General features: G+C 37.4%; 1 protein-coding gene across 4 annotated transcripts in view; it reads left to right on the top strand.

Annotated features, from left to right (window-relative positions):
- Adgrb3 (adhesion G protein-coupled receptor B3) overlaps positions 1-13,233 on the top strand; it is a 729,857-nt gene that overhangs the window by 675,384 nt on the left and 41,240 nt on the right. For 3 of the 4 annotated variants that reach the window (XM_085679475.2, XM_085679476.2, XM_048430443.3), the window contains 4 exons: positions 987-1,053; positions 3,190-3,275; positions 8,129-8,227; positions 8,541-8,712. In XM_085679475.2, the coding sequence (XP_085535601.1) occupies positions 987-1,053; positions 3,190-3,275; positions 8,129-8,227; positions 8,541-8,712 (424 nt within the window). The remainder of the gene's footprint in view (positions 1-986; positions 1,054-3,189; positions 3,276-8,128; positions 8,228-8,540; positions 8,713-13,233) is intronic. The other variant, XM_085679474.2, reaches the window with a different exon arrangement.

Below are 13,233 nucleotides of genomic sequence, written 5' to 3'. Positions count from 1 at the left end.
GCATGATTTGTGGAACCACACGCTCAATAATAATAGAGCAGATTATTGTTAGAAGAAGCACAGTGCAGTCACCATTACATACTGTAACTTTTGAAGGCAGCTCACTGGCTGCATGGACTGATCGGTGAAAGGGACAAATAGCAGAACATAGTTGCATGAGTACTGGCCTGGCTCCGCACCAGCTGTGAGATACAGTCCCCCACTCTTTCCTCAGCACTGCCTGGGCTGTGGGCAACTGCACATGCTCCGTCTGCAAACTCCCAGTGCTGTGCCCTCTGACCTGTTCATTTCCTTTTGATTCAGAGCATGAGTGTCTCCCTGCCCCGCCCCCGAAAGAGTTCCGTCACTGTCCCTGCAAACCTACATCTCTTGGTGACATTAGTAAATGGGAGAAACACAGCTGCACTCATTCTAATTCACAAACTTATTCCAGAGAATGTTTTTGGTAGTCAGGGAAACAGTAAAATTAAAGGAAAAAAGAAAACACACACACACACACACACACACACACACACACACACACACACACACACATGCAAATATGAGTTATCTATTTCCTTCCTCGATATCTTTTAAGTCACTTTCTCCCAGTATCTCAGTGGCCTGAAGGAAGATTTTGTAAACACGCTGTTACTCTTTTGAAGTCCCTCAGAAAGAGTCAACCAAGGAGGTAAAGCAACGTTTGTTGGGATAATCTCTTTGCAAGCAATAAAAGTAGAAATTGCGATATACAAATAATTTGTCTAAAGTATTTTAACTGCCTCAAACTAAAGGCCAGTAGTGAGGGTATAGGTAGTGTTTCCTCCTCATGAAATGCTCTAATCCTACTTTTTCTATGGCTTCTAAGTATTACGCTATAAATCTTTGAAATACGCCAACACTGCAAGGTCAAATCCTAGCCGATGATGATGATGCTGTTTGCATCACAATCCAGTGGCCTGATGCTTATCACTGATTTCTGTTAGTTTTCTCTAATGCTATTTTAGCTGCTGGCTGTCACTTGAAGGAGGACTGCTCTATGCCTTCGTTGGACCTGCAGCCGCTGTTGTCCTGGTAAACTCTGAACCTCACTTACTTGATGGATTAGCCACGCAGAAAGATTACAGGGGCTCATTTAGAGTGGTGATTTTGATAAAGCATTTGGTGGGTAGAAACTTTAAAGCCCAACTACTTCCTACATCAATTTTAATATCAATTGCTTTCTATCTTATATTACTGTAAAATATTCATATGTAAGTACTGACGGTTATTCAACTTGGGAGAGTGGAAATCCTCCTACAGTGATTTCAGATATGTGAAGAAGCTCAAGTGAACTTCAATAAAGCATTCCTCTACAATATATAAAATCCCACCCTTTATATCATTAAACCTCTATATTATCTTGTGTAATGTATTTATATATGAATAGGGTGGTTAATCAAGACTGCCACTCCCAAATATCTTTACCTATCATCTATCCATCTATATGTATACATACATATACATATATACATACATACATGTCAGTTTCACAAACTCAGTGATACAAACATTTTAGAATGGATATGTCATTGTTCCACAGTCAGTCCTGTGTATTCTAGTATGTTCAGTAGCATCCTTCCCTTTGCCTACCACATCTCCAGATATTTTTGGTGGGTCAATATTATTCCAAGTTAAAACCACCAGTAGCTGTTAAGTACAAAGACTTTAATAATTATCTTTTTAGAATAACAAAGTAGTTTCCCAATTTTAAACATTATAAGATGTAAAATTTTCTACCCTCTTTCCATTGTCTCTCTCTCTCCCGCCTGACCTCTGTCCCTCTCATTCTCTCTTATACTCACTTATCATTTTGATGAAAATGAAGGAGGAAAGAAAAGATATATTAAATACAAAGACACATATCACTGTTCAATTAGGCTATTTGCTAGATAATTACCTTTCAGTTCTTTGAATGGCTCATTCAATAAATTGGACACTGGAAAAGTCTTTCTTAGTAACACTATTTTAGGCTTCCTCTTTTAAAGAGTGTTCATTCTTTAAAGCTATAACAGGGAACAAAAATTGCCCATGGTTTACAAGAAAGAAACAAAACCTAACCACAACACTGAAGACATGAGTGTTACAGAAAAGTATAGGGAACTTGAAACTACTAGGAACACTTTTGTCTGTTGCATTGGATTTTTATTAAATCAAGTAAGTTATTTTCCTAAGCTGCTGGGTTAACATACATATAACCCTACAATGAAGAAATAGCCAGTATGTATTTAATTGAAACACCAATATGATGGCTCTCTACTGGTCATTAATTCTCCCACGTTTGAAGTTGTGAATTAATAGAATCCCCAGAACTTATATTTTCTCTTAGTTCAAGTAAAATGAAGTACAAGGTACTTTCTTCTGATGAGTGGCATATTTCCCAGACACTAAGAGTGACTTCTCCTAAATCACTCATTAACAGACAGGTTTGGAATCTTTCTCAGACCAGCAAGTGGACAGATTTCAGCCTTCTATCAGCAGAACATTTTCTTACTGATTTCTTGTCATTAGTGTTTTACAAAAGGCCATGTAAGTGAGACTAAGGAGTCTTTGAAAGAAGTTGAGAAGATGTGTTCAGGAGAGCGTATTTTAAGAATTAGCGGCAGTCTCCATCCTCTGAAGGAATCTGGAGATTGACTAGGCTTTTCTTTCTTAGGAAAGAGTAGATCAGAAAGTCCCCAAACCTGGGAGAGAATCGCCACAACACAGCTGCAGAGACTATCTCGCCATTCTGTCTTCTCTGCTAGTAGCAGCGGAAAACCCTCAGTCCCTTTACCTGCCTAGGCTCAGCCCAGCCCCTTGCTGGGAGATTTAAAATGCTTTGGCTTTAAAGTAGGGAAGGAAACTCATTTAGTCCATTGTTTTATGCAGTTTCCCTAGAAAGAATAAGACCAGATTGATGGGGGGTTCGGTGCCTTTTGAAAGCTGGGCAATCGAAGGTTAATTTTGCCATGTTAAACTGCAAACCCTGGAAATTAGATGCGTTTGGTGGACTCTAAATGTTAGCAGCATGCAACTCGGTTCAGGTGCTCCTTACACTCTTAAGAGGTCATTCATGTCACTCTTCAGAGTCCTGCCCCTCCATAGGGGGTTAAGATTTGTTTACTGGAGAAGCAGGGTCCTGATCCCCTTCAGTATCATTGAAAGGTCAACTTTGTTTCTATTTGACAGGTCAACATGGTGATTGGCATTTTGGTATTTAATAAACTTGTTTCCAGAGATGGAATCCTAGATAAAAAGCTCAAACACAGAGCCGGGTAAGCTGCCATTGGTGGATATTGAAGGTTCTTTACAAGTAAATCCCGTAGTCCAGGTCCGGGTTGTCACTTATGTGGGTCTGGGCCTTAAACTCTGCTCTTGATGTGCTAATATGTCTGTAGATTCTGCCATTTCGGGATTCTCTGATATTATGTATTAAATAGAAGCAATAAATCAGACCATTAAAAGGATATGGGGTATGTACATTGCTTGCCCATCTCTTAAGATCTCACACTAAGTCTTGATTGCTGTTCTGAGATAAGGGATTTCAAAACCCAAATCTTTACTCACACTGGACCCCCCAAAATCTAAACTGAATGAAAAAAAGGTGATTTATTTGTTAGTTCTTTCCTCTCTAGCTAATTGTGTAGAGCAGAAAAACAAAACAAAACATTTCACTTAAAATGGATACATATCAAGCATTGTTCTTGTCATATATTTAAAATTTGCTAGAACAGTTACTTGTAATTTTCACTTGCCATCTACAATATCTATAAAAGCAGCTGCCCCATTTTTACTGTAATTGCAATATCAACCCATACCTCCTGTGTAGGTTTATAGAAGCATTTTAGATTACAGCAATAACTCATTCTAAGGATTTGTAGAAATCTGAGTGAGCTATCCTTCATTCAAAACATATTCTTATAATTGTTTTTTTTTTTAAAAAAAAATGCTTGATGATTTTTTTAACGGTCATAATATGTAATCACTTTCTGGTGATGAATTAAAGATCTTTCTGTCCTTATAGTTTATGTGATGATTATAAAGTAAGAGCTCAGACAGTTCTTTTCCCTAGTAAAATACTAAACTTAACAGCTTTCAATAAAAAAAATAAAACACCTCAATATTGTTCACATAAAACCCTAGTAGTAGAATCAAAAAGGGTCTTTCCTGGCACAGGGGCACTTTTTAAATTGCACACTGTTTTTCATTACAGATTAATTTCTGAACTTTCCCAACTTGTTGACACTGAGTTTTCTATTCTATTTTCTGTGAGCTTTTCACAGAATTACCTTTGTTAGCTTACCACCTGTAGCTGGAATAAAGTAACCATTTCTTCTGTTGACCGGACTAAGTCCCGCATAGAAAAAGTCGACTCTGATACTAGCAGCATCAACAACTCCTAAAGGAGGTAGTTGAAGTCAGAACTCTTTAGTGCAATACCTGTACACGTGTCTTCAGGCATGTTACTTCATCTTTCTGATGCACTGGCTCCTCATCCAGTAAACAGGAAAATTGCTTTTGCCTAATTAGTTGCATGAAGTAATGTGCATAATGTTTTCAAAAGAACATTAGCAAATGACAAGCCCCATCCAACAAGCAATGAATCTTATGATGAATGGAATGAGCAATGAAACATGAATAATGCACCTGACCATGACCTCATCATCCAAGACACTGAGGTCAGAAAGGGAGATGAGCTCAGCAGAGGGCTGAGGATTCCTCAAACTCGTGGCCAGTGTTTCTTTTCACACTTCCTTGTTTTGCGCATCGTGTAAAGTTTGGCTTACACTGTTCTCGACTTAAATACCACTGTTGTCGTATGAACTTAAAAATTATTAACCTCCATCTATATATTTAGCAATGATAATTATAATTGAAAACCCCAAATTCTAAAGGCATTCTTAGAAGTCACATGAATTTCACTGACAACAAAAATTCAGCGCCTTCCTTTTCATATGGGGACTTCTACCAAAGTACTAAAGTCTTTCTACAGGTAGACTTATGATCACTGTCCCGAGCACAGGAGAGCTGACGAGGTAACGACCAAGTTTAAGCATTTGACAAACACAAATTCTAAGGTAGACCCAGTGTATATAGATTTAAATTTGTTCTCTAATCTGAAGTGTGAATAAAGGAAATTTCAAAAAACTACAGTGAATGTGTGAAGTTACTTTTAGTCTTCAGAGAAGCAGTGACAAGCGTAATAAAGACTTCAGAGAGGAGCTTAATCAGATGCACTGAGAAAGCAATGAGCATGGTTTATGCTGACTGGCTTAGTAATTGATTTCACTAATTGTCAAGTTGGCTATTTCAGGTTGGCTGAATATATACATATAAATATGTCTATCTAGACATAAAGAAAGGTGTAGTTTATGAAACTAGACTATATTATTTAAAGTAAAATATAGGGCCTAATTATTCCTTCTTCCATTTTATTCTATTTCTGCATTTGTTGTCTTTTTTATACTTTATAATCACTTCTAAGAACTTTCTAAGTGTATTTTTTGTCCTCAATAAATATTTATAAAGAAATGAATGAATAAATGTTTAATTAATAATAAAACAAGCTTGAAAAGCTGTGTAACATTTTAACCATATTAAACATTTTCTAATACATAAAATATGCCAACCAATGGTGAGTTATTGAAAAAACAGTATATGTTATATAAATTAATAAGTGGGAATAATTAAAAACAATATAAATTGTAATGTATCTTTTTGGAATATCTTAAAACAAAAATTACATTTTCTCAGTTTTTTTGCAATGGCGTTTTCTTATATACTGTATTCTGTCATATCTACTTGAAATCCAGGAAATTAGCTCAGCACACCCTTAACACATTCTGTGAATTTTCTTCAAGTGAAGGAGAGAATGCTTTTTTCCCCATGGACTATGTTAGATATTAACAATAAAATAGTCAACTAATTTTTCCTAAAAATAATAGAACGAGTTGAGACAGGACAAGAGTAGTGGACTCCAAGTCTTGTGGTAATGATAGAGCAGACAGAACAACATGGGGAGAGTGGGGTAGCAGCCCACGTCTTGTGCCCTGATGGTGATGTATTTATTAGACACTATGGACAAGTCAACTTTGTGTTTCATCATCGCTTAGGCTTATAACTTTATGAGTGTATAATTCTCTTAATAACAAAAAACGTTTATTTTACTTTGGTAGGAACTCAATTTAGAATCTAGTATATGTTTTCCACGGTTCATTAATTTATGTACAAATCACATAAACGATAGAAAAATACATTTTCCTTGGTGTTTCACGCTACTCCTGCCATTTGTAGACTGAAGCTGCCCAACTGGTTTACTGTAAAGAAAGAATGTTTAGGCCTTTTAGCCCACTGCAAGTCTCAAAGAAAGATGAAGAAGTACTTTGAACCCTGTTTTAAATTTATCAGAAAATTTCATACTTAAATCAAGCTTTTAGGATTAAGACACTTGTATCTTGGGTGCTTACCATATTATTATTATTCTCATTATTATTATTATTATTATTAAATAATCTTTGGTTGTTCAATCTTGCATGAGAGTCTGAGGGAAGGCACTCTTAAATTGAGAAATAACTAGTATCTTCTATGATAAAATAAATAATAAATGATGAATACATGCCTTTTTAATAATAATGTGTTTAAGCTTAACAAGAAAGAGACTTGGGTGTATTTTAGGGCAGTTGTGTTCATGCCTTCTTGTTTGTCACAATCATCTATGACATTTTAAAAAGGACATCTGTCTGAGTTCTCTGAGTGTTCGAGAGGAGATAAGAGAGATTTATGCAACCATGAGCAAACTCAACCAGGTACTACTCTGGAAACAAAACTCAACAAGGTCATAGAACTACTCACATGGGAAAACACACACCACACTTCGAGTTTGTGCACATGTGTGGCTGGGATAAAGACTCTGCTTAGTTAGATCCAGAAAGCAGGTGATTTACAGCCTCAGTGCAAACCCTTGTTTGGTTTTGTTTTAATCCTCATGAGATCTGCCGATCAATCTGATAGACTTCAGGTTTTATTATTCCACCTGAGAGCTCTTTACAAATGAGTGTACTCCCTGAAAATAAATCAAGCCTTCTGTCCTCTCCCACTTATTATATGAAATAACACAGCTCCACTATATCATAAACATAAAGACTTGCATGCCAAACACACAGCAGACGTTGACACCACAAGGGAATGGAGTGCAGAAGTAAGCCACAGGAAAGTTTTGAATTTTAATTCAGTCTATTTCTTTTGGGTTTTCTAGGAGGTTTGTGTACTAATAAACACAATGTTTCAGGGAACAATTTTGCAAGGGAAATGCATGCAAAGGTTTTCTATTTAGTCTCATTTTGTGTCCATAAAGTAATAGATAAGATCTACATATTTTGAATCTGAATTCTTGGCCCCGCATAGATCATTAAGTGTTATATGTTTTAATCTCTTACTTTGAACTTAATTACTGTTATAAATATGTCTTATGCTCTTTTATTATTATGTAACTTTCATTCTATCAGTCTCTGTATTCAGATCATCCTATAATTTGAACAAGTATTGATGCTATAAAAATTTCAGAATAAGAACCTGTAGAGTTAGAAGCTTCATCTCTCACATTCGAAGACTTTACATATATACCATATATATATATATATACATATATGCATGATACATATCTTACTTTCTTAGATCTCTTGCCATAATGTTAATATTTCTGGAAGTCTTCCTAACATTTGAAACTTCTTCATATGACAATGAAAATCTTTGAATCTTGGAGTCCTCACATGTTTGTTTACCATGGGTCTGAATAAAGAGTTATTACTGTATGTAGGTGCAAGCACATGCATGCGTTTAACTCAATGTATTAGCCAATTGTATTTTATAGACACGTGCAGGGCCATGTGTAATGTAAGTGATGGAAACATACTTTGCATGCCCTAAGAGCCCACAGCATTAAAAAGTGAATGTGTTGCAGAGATAATACCTGGTTTAACTACATCTATAAAATGATCTAGAATATTCATCCTTGATAAGTGTACCTTTTCTGCATGAAATAGTATTTAAAAACTAACTTGCAGCTGCAACTCTTTTGGTGACAATTCAATATTTTTGTTCTTTTTGTGGGTGTTCTGTTTGTTTGCAGTCAGATGAGTGAGCCTCATAGCGGTTTGACGCTCAAATGTGCCAAGTGTGGAGTAGTTTCTACAACAGCTTTGTCAGCCACCACCGCCAGTAATGCCATGTTAGTCCCGATCATTTACATCTTCTTGTTAAAAATTTTACATGTGCATGTGAAAAAAAATGCTATGATGGAAAAAAATTTGTGTTTGCTAATACTTGAGTATTTATAATTGGGCAACTACCTTTATAACATTTGCGGGATAGTCTATAAAAGATAAGTCAAAATCTCAAGTGTTATTTGCTTAGTGGCTTCCAAGTTAATAGTATTGGTGCCACACACAAGAACACTTTCTGGGAGAGTGAAGGGAGGTTTGGTTATGGCCTGGAGCGTGACATGCAACTACGTAATGTTGCTCTCTTTTCTCTTTCAACAGGGCCTCACTCTGGAGCTCCTGTGTAGTGCTGCCCCTTCTGGCTCTGACATGGATGTCCGCAGTTCTGGCCATGACAGACAAACGTTCCATATTGTTTCAAATCCTTTTTGCTGTGTTTGATTCATTACAAGGCTTCGTGATAGTCATGGTCCATTGCATTCTTCGGAGAGAGGTGAGAAACGGATGTCTGTTGTGAAAGAGAAAAGCAAACGTGGGAAAGTGCGTCTTAATTAACCCGGGGGATCTTTGGCTGCAATCTCGCTCTTCAGACTAAACTGATCTTCTCGACTCACTGTTGCTTAACATTCAAAGGAGAAAAGAAACTCTAAGGAAGAAGTCACGAGACTGGGACACCCACAAAGTGACAGGGGGAAATACATGGGTCTGTACAAGGGAAACACATCTAGAGGTGCCAAAAACCAGAAACAGATTCAAGCCAGATGAGTAAGCTAGGCAGGCTGGAGAAACTAGAGGGAGAAAGGGTAATGTAGGCATGTCTTAAACGCACTGTTCGTAGACATCATACCCTGCTAGTTCTTACCTGTTTCCTAATATAGCTACTACATATAGCATATCCCTGGTCCTATTATTAACTAACCTTACTTTACATGCAAATTGTGTTTGAAAATTTACTAAAGATAAATGATCTTCATTTGGATGTTTATGACAACATCTACAGAGCTTTCACATACTAAGGCATTTCAGGCAGTAATCGTCCGTGGGATCTACAGGCGTGCAATCCCAGCACTGGTCTGTGTCACAGTTTCAGTTATTTTTCAGAAATGGAAGCCTCCTCTGGATTAGAGACCCTGACAGGCACCAAGCATCGCTAAGACAGCGAGAGACAGCAGATTTGTGTGGCTTATGGCTAAAATATTGTTTTCCTACCAGTGTGAAAATTACCCTGAGTGCTTGCAAGCACTGACGCAGTGTTGACAAGGTTTATGAGTCATCTCAGTGTTTACTCTGGGGACGAGTAGGGACTAAAGAACAAGCTGACACCGTGCCATGTGAGTGATGTTGAGACCGGCCGACTCTCAGTCCACATTAGCGAGTGGGTTTGAGTAACTTGTTCTGTTGTCCACATCACAGAGTGTACGTGCTTCTAAACACACACTCCTTCGTTTTACAGCGATGTGTGAAGGGAACGAAAGGCCTCGACCTGATTTATTAGGTGGGAAGAGCCGTATTTCTGCCTTATTTCAGGAAGGCACAGATGTCAACAGTAAACTCACAGGTGTAGTCTAAGAATATTCTATGATGCGAAGCCATGAAAACAGATGAGGTGTGACTTCTTCATCTTGCAAGGGAGGGATATTTCACTGCTTCAACATCTAAAGTAGCTTGCAACTGTCAAACCTTGTTCACCAACTTCTACCTAAAATATCACTTCTGAAATCTCCCAAATATTGAGCTCTTTATAGAGCAAAGTAATGAAGGTTAAAAAGCAATTGAATGAAAATGAAGATTATATTCTTTTCCAACTATGACTATCATGTGCATCTCTTTTCCTCACGTTCCTCTAACATTTTTAAGTAACAGAATTCTTCTAAATTAATAGGCATAGAGCCATTTCAATTAAGGATGGACTCTAGCAGGCTTTAAACAAGGTGCAAGACATATCTGCATGCAATGTTCAGAAGAAATGAATGCCCCAGTTATGAAAGCATAGAGAAGCGTTCTACCTTTAAATGAATTCTCTCTCTTTTCTTAAAGGCATGACATCGAGTAGCCTTATTGTATAAGTTTTATCTGTGCTAGGGCCTGCACTCAGGGCTTTTGCATGTTAGGCAAACACTCTACCCACTAAGCCACATGCCCAACTCATGTCTCATTTTTAGACATTGCTAGGCTTTCCTCAGAATAAACAGAATTTTAAGTGACAGATATGATGGCTTATTATCAAATCTTTGCTCCTTACAGGGAAAAAAATATTTGGCAGAAAAATTCTTGATACCAATCAGAACTTCTCAGTACTTTCTAATTAGAGGACTAGCTGTCAAAAACATGATTTAAGTGCAATTAAGTCAAACCATAAAACAAATGCTTCTACTAAATAAGAAATTTGTAAATACGTGTTTTTCCTATTAGCAGGAGCAAAAGCATGGCCATTTTCTCTGATATTTTTCAGTGGATAATTCAAAATGAATAGCTGTATTATTGACAGATTCACAGCGAACCATTATAGCATTCTTTAGTTCTAACACCAAAATGAACATATTCTTTTTTTTTTTAATTTTTCATTGAATCATATAAACACTCTGTAACCCTGATAAAAATACATTGACTTCAGTTAAGGGCAAGTGATCTTCAGAATTCCTAAAGAAATTTTGTTACTAAAGAACTAAGGTTTTTTTTTTTTTTAATTTATCATTTAAACCATTTTAGTCATTACATGGACTGCATCACAGCAAGTTTCTTTGAAGGCAAAGGGTCTTTCTAATCTGCACATGTATCACCTGACATTGTCAGTGGATCTGTCTCATATTGTGACCATATTGTCCTAACACTGAGTGTAGTAGAAAAGACACCCTTTTCCCATGGCCTCTGTGCCTCCTATCAGTACTGTTTCCAGAAAAACACACCAAAGCAAGTAGAATAGTGTTTGTGAAATACTGATTATAATGTGTGGTTCTTAAATTCTTAATTTGTAATTCTTAGCTGATAATCCACAAGAGACCTAAGAACACAGTTTTTGCCTTTATTGCTTTTTTCATCATTTTATTTCTCTGCTATTGTCTTCGGAGTAATTTCATAGGGTCTGGGTGCATATATATCCTTATTCCTCTTTCTTCTTCTTCTTTTTTTTGGTTCTTTTTAGTTGTTGCTATTTTTATGCATATTGACTTGCCCAGTCTTTGTGGGAGAGAAATATGGTCTTGTCCTTAGAGGAGGAATGAACGATTGCAATGGTGACATTTAGGATGCGTTATGCAGAGAGTGCATTTTAGTTGTGATTTTGCTTTTGATGGGCTCAGTTTTAAAAGAAAAACCATTTCTAATCCAGGAAGAAGGGGAAGATAATGGCACTGGCACTGACCCCTGAACTATGGGGATTCGAACTCAGATTCTCCTGCTTGCAAGGCAAGCACATTTACCCATTGGGCCACCTGCCCAAACCGCTTATTTATTTAGATAAAAAGAAAACTGAGTATCTAAATACCTGTTCCTGATCCTTAGACCTGACAAACTTAGTATTTGAATACCATTTTTTTTTTTACACTATAGTTTCTTCTTCTACAAGAACTTTGTCCTTTTTGATTGTTTTAGCAAATGTTTCTAAGGGTAAAAAAAGACAAAACCAAAAAAGAGAAAAATAGTTTTAAAATATTCAGGCATCTGATTTATCAAAAAACATTACACCTAATCTAGACAGTAATATGTGTTCTAGACAATCAGATTGAATCTTGTAATACAAGTTTAGATGTTTCCTGTATTTGGTGATTAGAATTCCTTTGGGTTGAACAGATAAGAACACATACTATTTACTATTCTCCTCATTGCTATGGAAATGAAACTACACAAGAGTTAGGAAACCTTTGGAATAGTTCCTGTTGCTAGGAAACCACTTTCTTGGTCCCTGCACATTCTTCTCATCTCTGGCTCTAGCTGTGCCAGGCTCTGAGGCAATCTTGCAGCTTGATGTCAGAGGGGGAAAATAACAAGACTGTGATACCAAATCATCTAAAATAAAGCCCTCACTAAATAGAAGGGGGTGTTTAAAATTTACTTTTAAAATGGATGATCTTGTTGTGACCCTATGCAAGCATCCTGGGGCTGGTCGGCGACATTAGTATCAGGGCCAAGATCCTCTTCTCTCTCTCTCCTGGGCTCTGACATGAAGGCAGAATGCACCAGATGAGGCCTCAAATATTCATCCAAACCTGTAAAGAAATTCTGATGGAAAACCGTTAAAAGAAACATGAACTGTATTCTCTCCCTCTTCCTCCCTCTCTCTGGCCCTGCATCCCTCCCTCACTTCCTTCCTCCGTCCCTACCTCATATCACAACTCCAGTTTGAGCATGTGATGGTCTTGACGAGAGCTATGTACTCCAACTTGTATCTGAAAAGCCGTGACTGTATTTTATAGAGTTAGTAAGTGGCCAAGTGTGGGGAGGATCAGGGTTTGATTAGGACATTTTTGCCTGGAAGACAGATAAATAGCGCATGGATTACGAGACAGTCAACTCATTTACTAGCACCTTCATACTTTTCAGACTGAATTTGAAATTCCAAAAGAAAACCACCTAAAGATTCTATTGTTTTGCTCGGTTTCTAGTAAAATAAAATATGTGCCTTGAAGCAGGAGAATGACAGGAGGCAACAACATAAGCCTCAGCTGGACACAGCCCAGCAGAGGACGGCACGCTGTCGGTCTTTCCAACATTTCCCCAGAAGCCACCAGCCTCACCTCACTCCACATCCTGTGTGTTAGACAAGGAGTGTAGATCTTACTGCTTCTAGAGAAGGCTGCCCCAGGTTCTCATTGGTCCACTTAAATAGTCAACACCTGCATCCTTCTGAATCTTCAGACACATGTCCATACAGAAGCCTAAGAGGTTAACAGGCGTGTGACATCTGATGAAAGACATGGCTTCAGACACAGGGAGCTTAAAACCCAACTGGTTATACTGGCGTGCCTACCAGGGAGCCCCCAACTGTGATTTGTGGCTGCTCTAGATTCTTCCAGTC

Source organism: Myodes glareolus, chromosome 18, assembly GCF_982192425.1.
Source record: "Myodes glareolus chromosome 18, mMyoGla1.1, whole genome shotgun sequence".
NCBI lineage: Eukaryota > Metazoa > Chordata > Mammalia > Rodentia > Cricetidae > Myodes > Myodes glareolus.
Note: the sequence above shows the minus strand (reverse complement) of the source record. Positions and strands in the feature narration are given on the sequence as shown.